The 22,461-nt window shown below is 43.2% G+C and overlaps 1 protein-coding gene across 1 annotated transcript; it reads left to right on the top strand.

The window, feature by feature from the left end:
* Window positions 1-868: 868 nt before the first annotated feature.
* ern2 (endoplasmic reticulum to nucleus signaling 2) lies at window positions 869-19,003 on the top strand. Its single transcript, XM_028598856.1, has 24 exons — window positions 869-1,201; window positions 1,968-2,085; window positions 2,178-2,211; window positions 2,974-3,046; window positions 3,132-3,204; window positions 3,353-3,475; window positions 3,649-3,750; window positions 4,204-4,263; window positions 4,391-4,607; window positions 5,142-5,220; window positions 5,404-5,554; window positions 5,993-6,135; window positions 6,439-6,627; window positions 12,076-12,277; window positions 12,519-12,626; window positions 12,727-12,814; window positions 14,139-14,328; window positions 14,493-14,589; window positions 14,849-15,048; window positions 15,384-15,531; window positions 17,412-17,539; window positions 17,786-17,909; window positions 18,003-18,070; window positions 18,158-19,003. The coding sequence occupies exons 1-24, from the start codon at window positions 1,112-1,114 to the stop codon at window positions 18,344-18,346; spliced, it is 2,994 nt and encodes a 997-aa protein (XP_028454657.1). The 5' UTR covers window positions 869-1,111; the 3' UTR covers window positions 18,347-19,003.
* The last annotated feature ends 3,458 nt before the right edge of the window (window positions 19,004-22,461 follow it).

Raw genomic sequence — 22,461 nt, 5'->3', positions numbered from 1 at the left:
CAGACAATGGCGATGAACTGGGAAAGATGTTATTGAGGAGGCTTATCCAGGGGAATGTACTGAGTATATGGGTACCAGGCCCCCAGGAAGTGCACCAAGCTTTAAAGCCAATTTTACATAGTGGCCAAAATGTGCTCCTGCTCTATGGGCCTATTTAGTGCAGAAGCACAGCCGACCATCCTGGTAATTTTATACGTGGAAACTGAAGGATTTGTCTTGATTTCCCACTAAGCAACTCTCATAGGAATGAAAGGGGCTCCGCCTCCAATGCTGTATCCAGTTCTCTTACTACATGCATGATGGGTACATTTTCTGTTTCGGAACAAAGAACACTGCAATATAATAAAGCTATTTGGGTATGAAAAATGAAAATAAATCCACACAATCTGTCTCCCATGTATTGTCTATGGAGCATCTCCAGACTTCATACATGATGACATCACCAGTTTGAGACTTGCTTCTCTGGTTTCTGGCTTTGAAAGAATAGCTCATGTTCACAAATATTGATTGACTTTCCTAGACAATGGAAATAACATAATTCTTAATTTAGGAGCCTTTAAGTACAGAACTTAAGTACATACACTTAGTTACAGTCAGCCAGTGCTGTTGTAAGGAGTGTAGACAGAGTGAACAACAAACAATGACGCCCTCCACTACTTTCTATTGCACAAAAAAAACACTCTGCTCTCTTGTTGCGTTCACAACTGTCCTGCTGTCTGTTTCCACGTGTTCCAGCCGTTTCTACAGCTCCTCCCCCTTTGTTCCAAACCTTCTTGCCCATTGGCTGAACCTCCTGTCACTCAGCGCGGAAGCGAATGGTCCCCACCCCTCTCTCTGCTTGACAGTTACCTCCTGACGTCACCGGTTCCGTCCCAACACGGAAATATGGAATAGCGATAGCGACGTGAACGGCTCCGCTGCTGTTATTATGGATTTAAAGTGGTACTGCTATCTTAGCTTTCATCGTGTTTATTGACTACCCGCGCGCCTTTAGCGATGTTAAACGGCCGGTGCTAACTTTCTGACAGATGGACGCCCACGCTGGAAATGGAGAGAGAGTTCGACCTCTGTTGTTAGTTCAATAGCTTTAACCCTCCGTTTGTTCAGAGCCATGAAACAAAGTGTTTTGAGGGTCATGGGGGCTCTGGAACGCCTGCTGCTTTCTCTCCTGCTGCTGTCCTGGGAAGGCAAGCTATTTCAGGTATAAAGTTTGTAACGTTAAAAGTGTGGTGTTTTTGTTGTTGTTGTTGTTGTTGTTGCTGCAGTTGTTGGTAATACCGTTTGAGTCTTGCTATTTTTGCGCAGCAGAGACCGCAACTGGCCTCCCACTGCGCTTCTGTGTCTATTTCAGGCTCGAGTATAGTTGCCATGTTATGATGATAGGACGTTTGTCCAAATTGCTTGAAGAAAGTTAATACTGTGTGTGTGTGTGTGTGTGTGTGTGTGTGTGTGTGTGTGTGTGTGTGTGCGCGCGCGCGCGCGTGTGCTTATGTGTATGTATGCGCATGCGTGAGCGTCTCTGCACGTCTTGCAATCGCTTGCAATGGTGTGCTCGTTCCACGGAGTGCGGTTCAGTTTTCTGTTGCCAGTTGCCACCCGTAAGAGGGTACATAAGGGAGTGGTGAACACACACAGTCAGACAAACACAGACAAGTTGTCAATATAGGGCAAAGGGTTGGGAGGAGGAAAGCAAGGGATAAGGAAATCCTGCTAAGGGAGGAACACAGTATACTTATCAGAGCAGAAACTGTGTGTGTGTGTGTGTGTGTGTGTGTGTGTGTGTGTGTGTGTGTGTGTGTGTGTGTGTGTGTGTGTGTGTGTGTGTGTGTGTGTGTGTGTGTGTGTGTGTGTGTGTGTGTGTGTGTTAATCAAGTCAAGGCTGAAATCTCAGATACATGACATGGTGACTGTCAGACAGCTGGCTTAAAGTTTCTCTTTCCGTCTTTCTCTTTGTGGTTACCCACCAGGTTGGAGGGGTCAGATCAGTCACCCTACCAGAATCCCTCCTGTTCGTCTCCACGCTGGACGGTAGTCTGCATGCTGTCTCCAAACAGTCAGGAGACATAAAGTGGACCCTAAGAGAAGGTTCATACAAATAGATGTCAATATCATTTCCTCAATCTTCATTTTCATTTTTAAACCTGTCTTATGAAATTGTCCTTTTTGATTTCTTTCAGACCCCATTATTCAAGTACCGGTCTACCTCACAGAGTGAGTAACGCACATAACACATGTAGGGCTGGACGATATAGCTGAATTTCCCATCCTGATATAGGTCATTTCATATCTCGATAATGATATATGTCAGAATATTGTTGTAAATATGTTTTCTGGTAATTTAATAAATAAATAGTCTAAATAACCACATGGTAAAGGCTATTATTTTGTATACTCATGTGTGAATTAAATACTTGACAAATGAAAAGTACTGAGTATTTTCTCATTTAATAAGAACTCTAGTGCAAAATGAACATAATGTGCAAGGAGCGGGATGGAAAGCGTCGTCTAAATGACGTCAATATTGTCGTAACGCAGTTTGGCAGCTGGTTTTTGGCCGCGATAAAAATGATATATAAAAATATATATATATGATAGGCATTTTTATAGCGTTTTTTACGATATTGTATATCGTCATATCGCCCAGCTTATGGAAGTACACATACACATAAACATGCACACAACACATAGGACTGAGTGTTTTTGGTAATGTGTTTGTAGCACAGTATCGAAAAAACTGTCAAGTACCAAACGTTGGCAGCTTTGTAGTCTAAGTCGTGTTTACTTATTCTTGGATTAGTTCATTTCATTTATTTATTCAGTCTTGTACCGCTGCTTTTTATTTCATTTTTATTTTTTATATAATCACATTGATTAAAGCAAAGTTACTGGGAAAAGTATTGGTGCTGAGAGAGGCAATAGTATTGACATATTTCAAATAATCAATGGACTGATGTATGAATGTTGTTTTTGTAGGCCGGGTTTTCTCCCAGACCCCAATGATGGCAGTTTGTATGTTCTGGGCGGCAAACACAAGGAAGGCCTGATGGTAAAGAATGAAGTGTGTGTGTGTGTTTGTGTGTTTTTGTGTGTCAGTTTTCACTTTATGACCCATTGTTTGGATGTGCCTGCAGAAACTGCCCTTCACCATCCCAGAGCTGGTTCAGTCGGCTCCCTGCAGGAGCTCTGATGGTATACTCTATACAGGTGAGGCAGTGAGGCCTGCTTTATCGACATGTGTGAGGCAGACGTTTGTCGGAGACGAATAATGACAGACGAGACCTACTGTATATGTGACATACTTTAATGCTGTTGGCTAATATTTGTGTGTCTGTGTGTTTGTGTGCACGTGAAGGGAAGAAGCAGGATGTGTGGTTTGTGGTGGATCCCGAGACAGGCGAGAAGCAAACCAGTTTAACCACCTCCTCCTCCGAATCCATCTGCCCTAACACTCCCCTGCTGTACATTGGACGCACAGGTATGACACACACACACACACACACACACACACACACACACACACACACACACACACACACACACACACACACACACACACACACACACACACACACACACACACACAGGTGGCTGAGGTATTATATACAGCGTGGATTACTGTTTATGAACCTTGCACGTTTCTTTCCCCAGAATACATGGTTACCATGTTTGACACCAAGACACAAGAGCTGCGATGGAATGCCACGTACAATGATTACTCTGCTCCACCTTACGATGACAAACAAGACTACAGTACGTCTCTCACACACACATCCCTGCACACACATTCAGTCCCTCAGACTGACATGGCAGGCTAAAGTAGCTGCATTGCTTCATTGTCCATGTATTTAGACACATGTATGTCTAGAACCGGTTCATTTGAGGAGAGTTAGTACTCTGTGGATTGAAAAAATACACTGTACTTTGTCACTTATAGTTCCTTCATTAAATATAACATTTCAATCAATGCAAAGTTTTATTTTAGTTTTATTTTATTCCAACTTCAAGAATCTTGTTGACTTTAACTTTAGTTGTTCACATCCACCAAAGAGACAGATTTCAGTCAAAAAAGAAACATGTTAAACCATTAGTAATTCATATTTTGTTGCAGATTTGTCTCCAAGAACTATTTTAATGATTTCCCAACATTTCAAAAGTTTAAAAGAGTATTTTTGAAAATTGACCTGTCACCTGTTGCACTTCCAGAGATGGCCCATCTTGTGTCGAGTGGTGATGGACTTGTTGTGACAGTTGACAGAGAGACAGGTAGGGGAAGGTGTGTGGTTTTTACTCTGTGAATATTTTATCACCATTTATATATGTAAGAGGTAGGTGTGCTTCTTTATTTTCATCTCAACACACTCGTAAGGCCGTGTGTGCTTTTGTCTTCCAGGTGACGTCTTGTGGAGTCAGAACTACGGATCGCCCGTTGTAGGGGTCTATCTGTACTCTGGCGACACGCTAAGACACGCCCCCCACCTGTCCCTCGCCATGGAAACGCTACGCTTCCTCACCTTCTCCTCTGCCAACGACCACGAAGACGCACACTCTACGTTAAAGTGGAGCTATCAGTTTGTGAAAGAACAAGCCACCGCTCAAACACAACTCGTGTAAGAGAAAGTGTATAAACATGCATACGAAAGAGCTTTAAGATCCTTGTGATGTTCAGTCACACAGTGATGCATCTGTCTGATTACACAAATGATGAAAGTGGTAACTACAAGGCTCTCTTTCTTTCAAGTTTGTTGGTAGTCTAGTACTAGTACTAGTACTGCAGTTTAATTATACAGTACTTGGTGCACCGATTTACAGCAGTTGTTAAACTCTTGGCTGGAACTATGTTTAAGGTGTCTGGTTATATCTTTGAATGGACACATGCCACTCAATCAAAAAAAATGGCAATAGTATAATGAAAAAAAAAACATACAACTTGAATTCAAAACTAGTCTGCATCTTCATTTTTTTCCGTTAATTATATATTTTTAGGAATCCCAAGATCCAATCAGTTATTTCTAGTCCCGAGCCCAATTAATCCAATCCATTTCATTAAAATCATTTGGTACATATTTGAGTTGTCCTAATAAATAAATAAATAAGTCACTGGCTGATGGAATAACATGACTTTTTTTTTTTTACTATTTAAGACCCACTCTCTACGTAGGAAAGTTGGACTCCCACCTCTACGCCTCCACTTCCCTTGTCCACCATGGAGTCTCGTTAGTGGTGAGTTTAAATATATAATCAATGTTTGTTGTTGTTGTTCTCCCTCCTGCTTTAACAGAGAACATTCTAAGTTATTACAGTGCATCAGATCAGGTGTGTCGGACAGTGAGGAACTGATAATGATCAAGGCGATAACAAGATAGCTGATATGTGACTGGTTTGTGCTTCTTGTTGCCGTGGCAGCCTCGGGGACTGACCTTGGCTCGAATTGAGGGTCCAGTGACGGCCGGAGTGACGGTCAGAGAGCGAGGGGAGTGTGAGATCACACCGTTCACTGAAGTACGCTACCCACCAGGGAGCACAAACAGCCGGAAAAACCACTGGCTGTTAATAGGTACACACACGTTGATAGATGAGTGTATTTCACTATTGAGTGTCCTGGTTACATGTGCTTACAGCCACAAAAAACTAATATAAATATGTATTTCCAAACCTCAGAGTAATTATCAAGGTTCTGTATTTTCTGGGAAAAAATATTAGATGAGAAAAATGTTAACTTAAAAAATGACCACAAGGTATTTAATCCCTGTTGTTGCAGAAGGTGCATTGTGTCCACTTTTGAGCAGGGAAGCTGGTGGTTACATGGGAATCTAAGTTTTAAGAAAAAATAAGCTTCACGTTCAGCACGACAGCTCGAACTCTGGCTAAAGAAGAAAGGTCACAAAATTCCCCCAAAACTGAAATAAGTCTTTGATTTATTGACCAGACAAAAAAGTGACCCCTCCCCATGCAGCACTCGGGCATCTCTAAATGCGTTATATCTGTGCTTTAGGTCATCACGAGCTTCCTCCAGTGGCTCACACCACCATGCTGAGGGATTTCCCAGTCGGCCTGCAGCGTTCCAGTGAGGCAGTCATCCCCCCCCGGCCTTCTGCCTCCTCCGCCTCCCACGCCTCCTACTACCACGAGCGCTACGTGAGTCCCAGCTCCAAACTACTTGTGTCACTGTGGCAGTCTACACCCGGAAGTCAGTAAATTACAGGAATGATATCAGACAATAATCCCCTTCTATCAGGATTCTACAGTCTATTATAGCACTCGTCAAGCTGTCTCAGAGCCCAAGGCATTGATGTGATAAACTACTAAATGCCCCTTTAACATCCATTTATTTTAAACTCGTTAACAGAGTGCAATGACGACAAACACAGATGAAAAACAAGTGAAAACTCGTTATATTTCCATTCTTTCTTATCCCTGTTGTCTTGTTGTGTCCTTAAGTTCCAGACAGTTGCTGGTAGCCATAGCGACACTAATGCTAATAGAGGAGGGGTTGATGCGAGGACAGCAGAACAGGCCCAGAGGCCGGTTGCCGTGCTGCCTGTCTACATGACTGCGGACCGTCTGACTCTGGCTTTTCTGACGCTGCTGCTGGGAGGATGGCTGGCCTTTGCGCTCACGTACCCCGTTGTGAGTTTGTGTGTCTGTCTGTTGTTAAGATGCACGTGTGTTTAAGATGCACTTTCTTTTTTCCAGATTTTATTCTCAATGATATGAACAAATAGTGGCAAACTGCATCGATAGCAAGCAATATTAATGGTACAAGCTAGAGATTAAGGTTATCCTGTGGAGTTAATGAACTCTAGTAGTGCTATGGGGCAGTTTTTCTATATGTGGATGCACATGCATGCGTGTGTGCACATGGGTGACACATGTGGGTGGCAAATGGTTTCACACTATTCCACTGATTAGATAGCAGTAACACTCCTAATATATGCAGCAATGCACCAGAAAAGACAGGAAGAAGAAGACTGCTAGTGAACATGGATGTAAACAATGCCGGATTAAAAGAAAAAACGGCTTAAAGGTCCCATGACATGGTGCTCTTTGGATGCTTTTATATAGGCCTTAGTGGTCCCCTAATACTGTATCTGAAGTAGAGATGGTCCAATACCGATACCAGTATCGGTATCGGCTCCGATACCGCCTAAAATGCTGGTATCGGTATCGGGAAGTACTGGAGGTTATGCACCGATCCGATACGCATAATAAAGTCCTAATGAAAATCTACGTTAGTTTATTTCTGTTCTTTTTCGTTATAACTATAAAAGAAAGTTCTACGGCATTCATTGTTTGTGTTTGTTCATGTTTCACAAAGAGTTTAACCTGAGCCAGACCGACAACAAAGATAGAAATCAAATCACAGCCATACAGGGATAGTAGTATACAGTTGTTAAAATATATGACACGCTGGTATCGGATCGGTACTCGGTATCGGCCGATACGCAAGTTCAGGTATCGGAATCGGTATCGGGAAGCAAAAAATGGTATCGGACCATCTCTAATCTGAAGTCTCTTTTATATAGACCTTAGTGGTCCCCTAATACTGTATCTGAAGTCTCTTTTATATAGACCTTAGTGGTCCCCTAATACTGTATCTGAAGTCTCTTTTATATAGACCTTAGTGGTCCCCTAATACTGTATCTGAAGTCTCTTTTATATAGACCTTAGTGGTCCCCTAATACTGTATCTGAAGTCTCTTTTATATAGACCTTAGTGGTCCCCTAATACTGTATCTGAAGTCTCTTTTATATAGACCTTAGTGGTCCCCTAATACTGTATCTGAAGTCTCTTTTATATAGACCTTAGTGGTCCCCTAATACTGTATCTGAAGTCTCTTTTATATAGACCTTAGTGGTCCACTAATACTGTATCTGAAGTCTCTTTTATATAGACCTTAGTGGTCCACTAATACTGTATCTGAAGTCTCTTTTATATAGACCTTAGTGGTCCCCTAATACTGTATCTGAAGTCTCTTTTATATAGACCTTAGTGGTCCCCTAATACTGTATCTGAAGTCTCTTTACCGCAATTCAGCCTTGGTGCAGAATTACAGCCACTAGAGCCAGTCCCACAATGAGCTTTCCTTAGTATTTGCCATTTCTGTGTCTGTAGTTATTGAGGAGGAGAGAGAGGGGGGGGGGCAAGGTGGAGAGTGGGGGTGCAGCCTTGACCAACTGCCACTTTGCTCGTTTGAAAGCCATGATGTCTCTCTCTCATGGGTGGGCCAAATTCTCTGGGCGGGCAAAGCAGAGAAAGGGGAGGTAACCTTGCTCCTTATGACCTCATAAGGAGAAGATTCCAGATCGGCCCATCTGAGCTTTCATTTTCTCAAAGGCAGAGCAGGATACCCAGGGCTCGGTTTACACCTATCACCATTCCTAGCCACTGGGGGACCATAGGCAGGCTGGGGGAACGCATATTAATGTTAAAAAAATTTTATGCCATGGGCCCACCACCTGTGGGAGGAACCGTTGGGGTCGGGTGCGATGCCACATGGGTGGCAGTGAAGGTCAGGGGCCTCGACGGACCAGACCCGGGCGGCAGACGCTGGCTCTGGGGACGTGGAACGTCACCTCTCTGTGGGGGAAGGAGCCGGAACTGGTGCGGGAGGTGGAGCGCTACCGGTTAGATCTGGTGGGGCTTACCTCTTGGTTCCAGAACCTCTCGGTTCTGGAACCATACTCCTGGATAGGGGTTGGACTCTTTTCTCCTCCGGAGTTGCCCAGGGTGTGAGGCGCCGGGCGGGTGTGGGGATACTCACAAGCCCCGGCTGAGCGCCGCTGTGTTGGAGTTTACCCCGTGGACGAGAGGGTCGCCTCCCTCGCCTGCGGGTTGTGGGGGGGAAACTCTGACTGTTGTTTGTGCATATGCACCAAACAGGAGTTCGGAGTATTCGGCCTTCTTGGAGACCTTGACTGGAGTCCTGCATGGGGCTCCAGTGGGGGACTCCATTGTTCTGCTGGGGGACTTCAACGCACACGTGGGCAATGATGGAGACACCTGGAGAGGCGTGATTGGGAGGAACGGCCTCCCTGATCTAAACCAGAGTGGTTGTTTGTTGTTGGACTTCTGTGCTAGTCATGGATTGTCTATAACGAACACCATGTTCGAACATAGGGATGCTCATAAGTGTACCTGGTACCAGAGCACCCTAGGCCAAGGTCAATGATCGATTTCATAATCGTTTCATCTGATCTGAGGCCGTATGTTTTGGACACTGGGTGAAGAGAGGGGCAGAGCTGTCAACCGATCACCATCTGGTGGTGAGTTGGGTCAGGGGTGGGGGAAGACTCTGGACAGACCTGGTAAGCCCAAACGTGTAGTGCGGGTAAATTGGGAACGTCTGGAGGAGGCCCCTGTCCGACAGACTTTCAACTCACACCTCCGGGCGGAGCTTTTCGTGCATCCCTGTGGAGGCTGGGGGCATTGAACCCGAGTGGACAATGTTCAAAGTTTCCATTGCTGAAGCTGCGGCGGCGAGGAGCTGTGGTCTTAGGATCTTAGGTGCCTCAAGGGGCGGTAACCCACGAACACCGTGGTGGACACCAGTGGTCAGGGAAGCCGTCCGACTGAAGAAGGAGTCCTTCCGGGATATGTTATCTCGGAGGACTCCGGAGGCAGTTGCAGGGTACCGAAGGGCCGAAGGGCTGCAGCCTCTGCCGTGAAAGAGGCAAAGCAGCGGGTGTGGGAGAAGTTTGGAGAAGACATGGAGAAGGACTTTCGGTCGGCACCAAAGTGTTTCTGGAAAACTGTTCGCCACCTCAGGAGGGGGAAGGGGGAACCATCCAAGCTGTGTACAGTAAGGATGGGACACTGTTGACCTCCACTGAGGAGGTAATAGGGCGGTGGAGGGAGCACTTTGAGGAACTCCTGAATCCGACTAATACGCCCTCTATGTTAGAGGCAGAGCTGGAGGATAACGGGGATTGTCGTCGATTTCCCAGGCGGAAGTCACTGATGTAGTCAAACAACTACACAGTGGCAAAGCCCCGGGATTGATGAGATCCGTCCAGAAATGCTCAAGGCTCTGGGTGTGGAGGGGTTGTCCTGGTTGACACGCCTCTTCAACATTGCGTGGAAGTCTGGGACGGTGCCAAAGGAGTGGCAGACTGGGGTGGTGGTTCCTCTTTTTAAAAAGGGGGACCAGAGGGTGTGTGCCAATTATAGGGGTATCACACATCTCAGCCTCCCTGGTAAAGTCTACTCCAAGGTGCTGGAAAGGAGGGTTCGGCCGATAGTCGAACCTCGGATTGAGGAGGAACAATGCGGATTCCGTCCTGGTCGTGGAACAACGGACCAGCTCTTCACTCTCGCAAGGATCCTGGAGGGAGCCTGGGAGTATGCCCAACCGGGTCTACATGTGTTTTGTGGATTTGGAGAAGGCGTATGACCGGGTCCCCCGGGAGATACTGTGGGAGGTGCTGCGGGAGTATGGGGTGAGTGGGTCTCTACTCAGGGCCATCCAATCTCTGTATGACCAAAGTGAGAGCTGTGTCCGGGTTCTCGGTAGTAAGTCGGACTCGTTTCAGGTGAGGGTTGGCCTCCGCCAGGGCTGCGCTTTTGTCACCAATCCTGTTTGTAATATTTATGGACAGGATATCGAGGCGTAGTCGGGGTGGGGAGGGGTTGCAGTTTGGTGGGCTGGGGATCTCATCGCTGCTCTTTGCAGATGATGTGGTCCTGATGGCATCATCGGCCTGCGACCTTCAGCACTCACTGGATCGGTTCGCAACCGAGTGTGAAGCGGTTGGGATGAGGATCAGCACCTCTAAATCGGAGGCCATGGTTCTCAGCAGGAAACCGATGGAATGCCTTCTCCAGGTAGGGAATGAGTCCTTACCCCAAGTGAAGGAGTTCAAGTACCTTGGGGTTTTGTTCGCGAGTGAGGGGACAATGGAGCGGGAGATTGGTCGGAGAATCGGGCGCAGCGGGTGCGGTATTGCATTCAATCTATCGCACCGCTGTGACGAAAAAGAGAGCTGAGCCAGAAGGCAAAGCTCTCGATCTACCGGTCAGTTTTCGTTCCTACCCTCACCTATGGTCATGAAGGCTGGGTCATGACCGAAAGAACGAGATCCAGGGTACAAGCGGCGAAAATGGGTTTCCTCAGGAGGGTGGCTGGCGTCTCCCTTAGAGATAGGGTGAGAAGCTCAGTCATCCGTGAGGAGCTCGGAGTAGAGCCGCTGCTGCTCCTTGCGTCGAAAGGAGCCAGTTGAGGTGGTTCGGGCATCTGGTAAGGATGCCCCTGGGCGCCCCCTAGGGAGGTGTTCCAGGCACGTCCAGCTGGGAGGAGGCCTCGGGAAGACCCAGGACTAGGTGGAGGGATTATATCTCCAACCTGGCCTGGGAACGCCGATCCCCCAGTCGGAGCTGGTTAATGTTGCTCGGGAAAGGGAAGTTTGGGGTCCCCTGCTGGAGCTGCTCCCCCCGCGACCCGACACCGGATAAGCGGACGAAGATGGATGGATGGATGGGACCTTTAAGGATACACACAGTGTGTTTTGGGGAGTATCAATAAATGTAAACATAACTTTTGTTTGTTTATAGGAAAACTCCACAGGGTGTCTTTAACTGTAGCTGAACTAAAATGCAATCTCTGTTTGGCTGCATTTCTGTTTGGTATAATTTGCTATGACAACATTTGGGCTAAATGTTAGTGTAAGGCCCTAAACACCAACACAGGTGTTTTCAGTAATTCTGGCTGATTCTACCTCTTCCTAGGACTGTGTGGGTGTGTCTAGACTGATTGACTGATCTCCCTGAGTCTCTTGTTAGCTTTGTTGCACTTGTTAGGGCAGGAGAAATGCCCGCTTTACCATTCGTATTGTTAGACAAGGTTTGTGACCTAATAAATGCCCATCTGAGCTCCGGCCCACTTCAACCCGAGCATAGGTCTAAAGCCAGAATATCTGAAATCACCTTTGTGGGTGTTCAGAGGCTTTACCAGCATTGCAAAGGAGAGTGTTATACTTTTATAATCTTTCTCAAAAAAGATTCATCATCCTTTTTAATATTCTCAATATTGATCTCTCAAACTCCATCTCCATCTGTGTGTGTGTGTGTGTGTTTCTCCAGCGTGCAGCTCATCAGTTGAAAGCTCAAAGGCAGCTGGAGGAGGCCTTTGAGTCTCGCCTCCAGCGAATGCATAACAACATGCAGACCAGCATGCAGAACAACACGCAGAACAACACGCAGAACAGCATGCAGACCAACATGCAGAGAGGGACCACGGTTTCTTCGGAAACAACCCTTTCTACTGACACAAACCTCTCCAGCGGTAAGCAACCTAAAACAAGTTCTCTCTTATGCTGATTTTTATTTACCTTGGGGTCCAGTTCATTGATTGAGCGTCTTTTCTTTGCATTGCGCAAATGAAGAATTATTAAAATGCATAAAGTAATTTTGAAAGCATACTTTTTCTCAAAGCCTAGAAATCTTGTAACCTGTTATTCATTCCTTGATTGCATTGGGTACAGAGCAAGAGCCCCATTCATACTGTATCCCTTCTCTGTATCCAGACTCTCAGCCTGCATCTGCTGACCCTCCACCAAGTCCTCACGCTCGCAGCAGCAGCAGCACCTCAGATGTCGATACAAATGGCACCACAGGGCACAATCCCACAGCAGGTAAAACACCAAAGCGTCTATTCTTTCCTTCTGTCCCTTACCATTGAGATGAGATGAATTCCATGCTGCTTCATTCTTCCTGTCCTGTGTCTCTCAATAGGAAACGGTGAGGAAGTGCAGGTGGGCAAAATCTCCTTCACTCCATCAGAGGTGCTCGGACACGGCACAGCGGGAACTTTTGTCTTCAGGTACAGTATGTGTATTTTAACACAGCGCTGTTTAAATAGTTAATCAAAGGAATATATTTGTGGATGTGCATGTTTTTGATCATGAAGTGCAAAATAGGTGTACTTGACATTTCTGTCAAGCATTTTCAAGCACATCATAAGACTGATTTCTTACCATCCAGGAAGACTTTTGTTTGTTACCCCCTTCATTTGGTTATTTGTTGTAGTGTTGGCTGGCAGCTCAATGTCGAATCTAATCTGCGTAAGTAAACGCAACATCAGATAAACTATTTTCTAAACAGTCCCTGCTTGAAAAAGGCAAACTTCTGTGGCCGGATTAGCTCAGTTGGTAGAGCACGTGCACATATATAGAGGTTTACTCCTTGACGCAGCAGCTGCGGGTTCAACTCTGACACGCGGCCCTTTGCTGCATGTCATTCCCCCTCTCTCTCTCTCTCTCCCCTTTCATGGCTTCATCTGTCCTGTGGAATTGAAGGCCTAAAATGCCCAAAAAATAATCTTTAAAAAAAAGAAAAAGGTATACTCCAAAGACTATCTTACATAATCTTTGTCATGGTTCCCATGGGCCCTTGAAATCCTTAAAAGTTTGTGAATTTCGGGGGGATCAAGGCCTTAAATGTTTTTGAAAATAAATATAAATGGACACGGGTCATTGAAAGTGACTGAATTTATATATTTTGTGCAAGAATAGAAATTAAAGTAGAACGTTTTTTTTTTTTTTTTTTTTTTAACTTAACATTAGTAGATAGACGTTAAGTTTTATGTTAGAGAAAGCAAGCGACCACATAGGCTGCCATCACAGTCATCAACATCACTGTCTCAAACCATGCCGTGTTGGGACTTTGAATTTGAGGTAATTGGGTCTGAATAGTTCCTGAAAAGTCCTTGATTTTGATGTTTACGAAGGTGTGGGAACCCTGCTAAAAAGACTAAATGGTGACTGTTTGCTTCAGCAAAAGACCTTCTGACTAGTCACAGTAGGGAAAGCACAGGTGTTGCTAATAACATTAATAATGGCTGTTCTATTCAATGGTCCCAGTAAGCAGTGACAGTGAGCCATCATGCACAACACCAACACCCTGAAACTGACCCAGCTAAATGGAATTCAGCCATCATTCATTTGGTTATTTTCTACTGTGTCAAAATGTCCGAGTTGGTTGGTTTTCATACCGTAGTGAAAAATCAAAATAAATATTTGTAAGTAGTTGAGTTAATGGGCTAAACCATATAAAACCTGCGAGATAAACCATATTGTTCCGAATCACACACACAAACACACAGTACTGTGCATAATATGTTATGGCCCTCTGTTTGGGGACTATAGGGGTCATTTTGATGGACGCCATGTAGCGGTGAAGCGAATACTGCCGGAGTGTTTCGAGGTAGCAGAGCGCGAGGTGCAGCTCCTCCGAGAGTCTGACACTCACCCGTACGTCATCCGATATTTCTGCACAGAGAGAGACCGCCTCTTCACTTACATCGCCATCGAGCTGTGCGCTGCCACCCTGCAACAGGTCAGCACCTCAGGGCCTTGTCAGTTGACATTTTACTGTTGTTACAAAGCTGTTTGCCATTTGCATCCCATACTTGACATCATGTCATTTAAAATGGCAACCCGTAATAACAAAACTAAGATATATTATTGCATGTTTTTTGTGTGCGTCTGTATTCTCTGCAGTATGTGGAGGACCCGTCTTGCTTTCCTGAGGTGAATCCTATAACTCTTCTGGGACAGACCATGTGTGGCCTCTCACACCTCCACTCACTCAACATAGGTCTGAGATACACACACACACACACACACACACACACACACACACACACACACACACACACACACACACACACACACACACACACACACACACATACATACATACATACATACATACAATATATTTACATGTAAACACACAAGTGCATGCACACATTTTTTTCTTCCAAAGGATTCTACTGCTTAACTTGGACAGCTAAAAGCTTCTCCTCTTGCTCTTTCTGAAAAACTTCCTTCGTCTCGTCTCTCCCTTTTATTAGTCCATCGTGACCTGAAGCCTAGAAACATCCTCCTTTCTGGTCCCAGTGCGCTGGGTCAGGTCCGAGCTCTCATCTCTGATTTTGGACTCTGTAAGAAGATCCCAGACGGTCGGAGCAGCTTCTCCTTGAGGTCAGGAATACCAGGAACTGAAGGGTGGATAGCTCCCGAAGTACTGCGAGATACTCCGGGCAACAAACCGGTAGGATGCACACGCATCACATTTGTCTTTGAACATTCAGTCAACTTGTTGGCTAAAATGGTTTTTGTGTCTATGACCCAGTTTTTAGTTTATCATGCGGATTTGAATGGTACTGGATACTTTAATGGATACTTTGGTATTTTATGTTCAATAGCATGGACCACATGTCCTATAAAAGAATGATTTAAACCTTTTTATATCCTAATTTTTATAAAAAAATATAATTTTTTTTTGTCTAAATAAATTCATATAAAACCAAAAACTGAGCTGACCCCCGAGATTGAGGAAATGGGAGGTATCATGAGTCTTTTGTGTTTCTCCTCTTCTCTGTACAGACAGCAGCGGTGGACGTGTTCTCAGCAGGCTGTGTGTTCTACTTTGTGATCAGCAGGGGGCAGCACCCCTTTGGTGATTCATTAAGACGGCAGGTCAACATCCTGTCAGGAGAATATTCACTCTCACATTTTATGGACGATATACACGGTGAGAGAGGTCATTGCGCATGTGTCTTTCTTGGCTTGGTTCATGCCTAATCATTTTTTTTTTTAAGCCACAATACTTCGGCAAAAAATTTGCAAAAAGAAAGATTTAAATGTACACAACCACCTCATGTCCTGCATTTAAAGATCCACACCTCAACAATCCAACTTCCTTTTAAAGTGCTCATATTATGCTCATTTTCAGGGTCATAATTGTATTTAGAGGTTATATCAGAATAGGTTTATATGGTTTGATTTTCAAAAAACACCATATTTTTTGTTGTACTGCACATTGCTGCAGCTCCTCTTTTCACCCTGTGTGTTGAGCTCTCTGTTTTAGCTACAGAGTGAGGCATCTCACTTCTATCCCATCTTTGTTGGGAGTCGCACATGCAAAGTACCTAGGTAAGGACTACTAGCCAGTCAGAAGCAGAGTATGAGGGCGTGCCATGCTAGCAGCTAGGTGAGCATTATAACGGGTGTTACAAAGTGACGCACGTTTGTCACAGAAGTAAAGGCTGGACTACAATAGAGCTGTTTGGAGCAGTTAGTGAACAGTGTTTTCTGTTGGAGATGGTAAGTCCTTTTGGGGTGGACTTTGGGCTTTTTCCCTTAGTAAACCATAACATGTACAAAAAAAGATATAAAACACAATAAAGGAAAGGGGAAAAGCCAAAAAGCATAATATGAGCACTTTAAATACACTGAGTAATCCAGGGGTTGTTTTGCTATGACTCTTGGGTAGAACGGTCTTCCAAGATGAGTCCCTTTTCATTAATCACATACATGTCGTAATTGCACAAAACCCCCCCCAAAAAACGTTGCAGGCTGTATTCTGTGTATAATATCTGCTGCCGCTTACTCCACCCTCACCACAGCCTAAACTTTCTGAAACTTGACTGCAATAAGTCAGCAATCCTAATCATTGGGCCAGATTCACTCAACATCAATGGCTCCATTGTCACCCCTTCCACCCAAATATGCCACCTGGGAGCCACTCTTCCACCACATCCAAAACGCCCTCACACTGTCATCATTCAAAAAGGCCTTCAAACCCCACCTTTTCAGAATCGCCTTCCCCAACTAACCCCCTCCCCCTCTTTTTTTTTTTTTTTTTTTTTTTTTTTAAATGTTCTTGCTATTTTATTTCTATTGTCTTTTATTAAAATGATTACTGCTTATGGGCTTATATTTATGTGTAAAGCGTCTTTAAGGACTTTTACAGTACAGGCCAAAAGTTTGGACACACCTTCTCATTCAAATGCGTTTCCTTTTATTTTCATGACTATTTACATTGTAAATTCTCACTGAAGGCATCAAAACTATGAATGAACACATATGGAATTATGTATTTAACAAAAAAGTGTGAAATAACTGAAAACATGTCTTATATTTTAGATTCTTCAAAGTAGCCACCCTTTGCTTTTTTATTAATAAGGGAAAATATTCCACTAATTAACCCTGACAAAGCACACCTGTGAAGGTAAAACCATTTCAGGTGACTACCTCATGAAGCTCATTGAGAGAACACCAAGGGTTTGCAGAATTATCAAAAAAAGCAAAGGGTGGCTACTTTGAAGAATCGAAAATATATAAGACATGTTTTCAGTTATTTCACACTTTTTTTGTTAAGTACATAATTCCATATGTGTTCATTCATAGTTTTGATGCCTTTAGTGAGAATCTACAATGTAAATAGTCATGAAAATAAAGAAACACATTGAATGAGAAGGTGTGTCCAAACTTTTGGCCTGTACTGTACATTATTATTATTATTATTATTATTATTATTATAACAATAATAATAATCACAAAAATCTGCTGATGGCGCAAACGGCAAAATGATGAATGAAAACCTGAGAACCGTTTCTCCCTCCAAATCAGATGACGTCATAGCGCAGGATCTGATCGAGCAGATGATCAGCGGCGAGCCCTCCGCCCGGCCCTCCACCGCCTGTGTGCTCAAACATCCGTTCTTCTGGAGCCCCGAGAAGCAGCTGCTCTTTTTCCAGGTGTGTTAAATCAGCTGCTCGTAGATACACAAAGGCCTGCTTGTCTCTCTTGTGATACTAAAGGTCCTCATGCCATGACTACTGGTCATTTTCTTTTTTTTCCTTCTGGTTTAAAAGCTCTTCTTATTTATTTTTTGTGTGTGTAAGAGGAGTATGCGTAGACACCTAGCATGTCCTCCTCTTTTGCTCAGCCCCATATCTCTCCATGAAACAATGTGTTTGTGTTTTGTGTGCGCACGAACGTAGGACGTTAGTGACCGCATAGAGAAGGAGCCAGCGGACAGTCCGATTGTGGTCAAACTGGAGACTGCAGGAAGAGCAGTGGTTCGAACCAACTGGAGGATGCATATCTCTGTGCCGCTACAGACAGGTACGCACATACTAGAGTCACATAGCTGCGCTGTTTACACCTGTGCAGGATGACAAAGCCATCAATGGTCTGTCACCCCCGTGTACGTTCCAGACCTGAGGCGGTTCAGGACGTACAAAGGAAACTCGGTCCGAGATCTGCTGCGAGCCATGAGGAATAAGGTCAGCATGCCCCTTTCAACACGTATGTTTCTTTGATACAAGCTGGCCCGCTCTGACACGTGTTACGTTCCCATTGCGTTGTTACAGAAGCATCACTACCACGAGTTGCCGCCGGAGGTGCAGGAGACTCTCGGGGAGCTGCCCGAAGGCTTCGTCGGCTACTTCACCTCGCGGTTTCCACGGTTACTGATGCACACGCACGCAGCGCTGCACATCTGCTCCCCTGAGAGACTGTTTCACCCCTACTACCTGCAACCCAACACCAAATCACAATAACATGACCCTGCACTCCGTACTCTGTGTACACACACACACACACACACACACACACACACACACACACACACACACACACACACACACACACACACAGGTGAACTTACAGTGTCCCTTTTATTGCTTTTGTAAAGCCCATGCTGTTTTGGTGGAAGATACAGTGCTGTGAAAAAGTTTTTTTTATATGGCTTGAGTTTTTAGATTAATAAGGTTTTTTGCAGCTGTTGATCAAGAAACAGTTTTTAAGATTAAATTACAAAGTCCTCCGACTGCATACCCCCTCAGAAGCTGCACACATTTGTTATATTAATAATGGTTCATGTTTTTAAACTACGTTTTAATGGATTTAGTTCAGCAACGCGTTTCCTCTAAACAATTTCAGGAAAAAGGCTTTCGGTGACTTTTTATAAAAATCACCGACATGTTCAAGACATTAGGGGATTCTGTTACTGGAGCACTGCCTGATTTTGGTTGAAGGAAACAAACCCATTGCAGTTCTTAAATGAGGAGATCTGGAGAACACGGTCAAAGGAAGAGCTTTTTAATAAGTTGCAGCAAAAAAAAAGAAAAAAAGATATAACAACGTACCGTTACGGCACCGGTTTAAGCTCTGAGTTGGCTGATGTGTGAAGATTCCTGCATCCTTATTCTACATTACAGTCCTTTTTTAATTTTTATATATATATATATATATATATATATATATATATATATATATACACACATTTTTTTTTAAGTAAAGCAACCAACTCAAATTCAGTCCAGGAGAAGCGCAGCTGTTTTCTCTCAAGTGCTATAGTAATTGGGATAAAGCAAAAATGTTCCATAATGGCCAAAAAGAATGACCTTGCACGGCACGAAAATCCATTTCAACAACGTCAACAAGAATAACGTCTCCCAAAATCGCTTAGAGCACCTTTAAAGTCATGGTTCAGAGTAATTTTACCCTAGGCTGCTTAGCATCTTGACCTTGAGCCAAACAACCCCCCATAAGCTTTTTTTCCCTTGTTATAACGTTGGTCGAGTTAGCGTTATCAGTTGGTTAGCTTAGTGCAGGCGCTAATGGATCCACGTTTGTATATCGTAAAGTACCCCACTAATAATGCCCGGAATGATACCAAACTTCTACAGTAATACAAATAGTTTCTGTACTGTAACGAGGCATTATATATATATATATATATCAACCAAACTTCACTGGTGAGACAAACGTGTGATGGTCAGGAAGACGTTTTTGGCAGGGGGAAAAAAACTGATCCGAAAATGAAACTGAACGCTGTAGAAATGTATGTAACGAAGTAAAAGTCAAAAGTATGCACTATTGATTCTACTTAAGTTCAGATACGTGAAAAATGAGAGATATCCTGCTAACAGACAAACAGATGGAAAACACAACCTCTTTATAACTTATTTGAAGGTATTTTTGTAGATTTTTTTTTTTTTTTTTACTTTATTACCGGATAATTAATAGCACTACACAACACAGGCACAAGACAAAACATTTTCTTCAACAAAAAAAATAAAGCTTGTGTTGCTATTACAAGGCCTCGTGTCATAGGAGAGATCTCTGGGATCCCTTTGCCAGTTTACTGTGGCTGCCGTGCTCCTCTCAGCTCCTCTGTACGAAGTGCCAAAGACTCCGCCATATTTGCCTTGCTGTTTCTTTTTGTATTTGATATGTGTGTGTGTGTGTGTGTGTCTGAATGTAGCTACACTGACTGAAGAATGTACTGAGCCTTGTTTTTCACTGGAAGCAGTACATGGAGCCTAATAGTCAAAATATCATTGGCACTTAAATGTGGGCAATGTGCATATTCTGGGAAAATATGATTTATCACCAACGTCTGCAGGCAGTAATGCACATGTTGCCAATTTCATTTTTATTTATAGACATTTTTTGTTAACCCATTTTGTAACAAAAATGCAATACATGTCACCACTCCTGAAAGTTGGCATTGCTTTGAGCTTCTGAGCGTCTCCAGCTTCACAAAATGTTGCTAAATTCTCTAGTGGGTCTGTAGTAGGATGAATGATGAAGAATCTAACTTTTTTACTTCTTTGTTTTTTTTTGAATGAGTGGATTAAACTGACGCTTTGGGTGTGCCAAAGAATGAATAAATCAAGTCTTGTTGTCTTGGTCTTTAGTTTTCCCATATTTAATACAAATGGGTTTATGTTGATTGAAAGAAGCAACACGTAAAAAGAAAAAAAGAAAAATATTTATTGACTTTATTGCTGGGCAAATGTAGAGTATGTGACTTGAAAGTAAAACTTGCCTTAAAATGGTATCTTTAAAGGCTCTGAAAACATATTTTCTCATTTAGCTTCTTACTAGGTCCCACAGAACATGAACACAACCATTTTGGATTATTTCACGTGAGAGATATCTTGTGTTTTTTTTTTTTTTTCTGAGCTCTTCTTACGGGTTGTCTCAGTTGGGAAAAACACGATGCTGTGTACAACGTGCTCAAACAAACGTCCACTGCCAGCTTTCTTTATAACTTACAAACTGCATCTTTAATCAAAGATTAGTTTAAGGATTACAGGGCTGGATGCTTTAAGCTCCTTGAGAGTTATCAATCCCTTTCCCTTTTTACTCTATAGAGAGGGAGAGAAAGACAGAGGGACAATCACATTTTGTCAGACACTTAGAATAATCTGAGCCTGTCAATGGCAAAACGAGCACTTTAGTGAAGGTAAATACAAGCTGCACAATTGCCCTATTAATTTACATTGTAGCTTGTTTCGCCGCTGCCGACTGCAGCGATCTCTCTTAATACTGGACCAATGTCAAAGATTGTTGTTCCCATCAGTCACTTAGACACGAAAACATAGGAAATCGGGTCCAGGTTGAAAAAAAAACGGTAGTTACCCTTTAAAGAGGATGATTTATCACCCAACCGAAATAATAACCTGACTCAGATATTGGCGGATGGGAGCCTGCAGCGGTAACTGCACAGAAAATGTCCATCAAGTGTATGATGCAAGAAGAAGCTGAGGACTTGCAGCTTTCTGACTAACTGTACTTGTATAGTTTGAGGAGTGTAGATTCTAATATTTAAAAATGAAATGCAGAGCTGCGATGCTATACCGTTTTTGGTCGAACATTTGTTGACATGTGCCCTGAAAATACCTCTTGTGGCTGTGCGAATTACAACCGATTAGCTACTCACATTGTTTGTGAGTAGCTAAGGTGGAAGCAGGGACGTCTCTGGGAATACATCTAAAAAATAAAATATATATATATATATATATATATATATATATATATAAATAAAGTGTGTATATATATATAAAATATAAAGAAGCTCTTTTTGATACGTACAGCATTACCCCTCACTTTAAAAATGTATTAAAATATATATATATATATATATATATATATATATATATAACATTATATATATATATAACATTATATATATATATAATATTATATAACATTATATATATATATAACATTATATATATATATAATATTATATAATATATTATATATATATATAATATATTATATATATATATAATAATATTATATTATATTATATTATATATATATATATATATATTCCTATTGACTGACTTCTTTCTGCCTCCTCTGTGCTTTTTTGCACCTGAAAGGGCAGGACAAAGGACCGCTTCATCATTCTTATATGCAGATAAAACTTGTGACCTAATAAATTCCCAGATTTGCCCACTTTCACCCTGAGCAGAGGTCTAATCAGCCAGAATATCTGAAATCCCCAGTGTGGGTGTTCACAGGCTGCTGGGGACACAGCTGCCAGACGGAGGTTTTTAGAAGTTTATCTGCAGTTAGGGCACAAGTCTTCTACACGGTCAGGCAAACAGTGTTTATGGATGCAGCCCTCGGAGCTTTTCCCTTAGCGGGTGTCGGTGGGCTGACTGATAGATTAGCGCTTTCTGTTCTACACAGCCAGCTAGAGCCTTAGCCGAGGCTAAACAGCAGGTTGATCTAGCTTCTTGTTTTTTCCTCCTTGAATCAGGTGAGGAGCCATGACTACAGACTGACTTCTTACAACTATTACCTAATCCAATATTGATGTTATGCTTTCAGTCGATCAAGTATCACATGTAGACATGGTGCCCAATTTGAA

The sequence above is a fragment of the Perca flavescens genome, chromosome 2, assembly GCF_004354835.1.
Source record: "Perca flavescens isolate YP-PL-M2 chromosome 2, PFLA_1.0, whole genome shotgun sequence".
NCBI classification, from domain to species: domain Eukaryota; kingdom Metazoa; phylum Chordata; class Actinopteri; order Perciformes; family Percidae; genus Perca; species Perca flavescens.
The sequence above is the reverse complement of the archived record's forward strand: the minus strand, read 5'-3'. Positions and strand labels throughout refer to the sequence as shown.

Coding starts and splice junctions, on each gene's coding strand:
- ern2 (XM_028598856.1), top strand. CDS start 1,112: ATGAAACAAAGTGTTTTGAGGGTCATGGGGGCTCTGGAACGCCTGCTG. Junction 12,278..12,518: donor TGACACAAACCTCTCCAGCG/GTAAGCAACCTA, acceptor CTCTGTATCCAG/ACTCTCAGCCTGCATCTGCT. Junction 12,627..12,726: donor AGGGCACAATCCCACAGCAG/GTAAAACACCAA, acceptor GTCTCTCAATAG/GAAACGGTGAGGAAGTGCAG.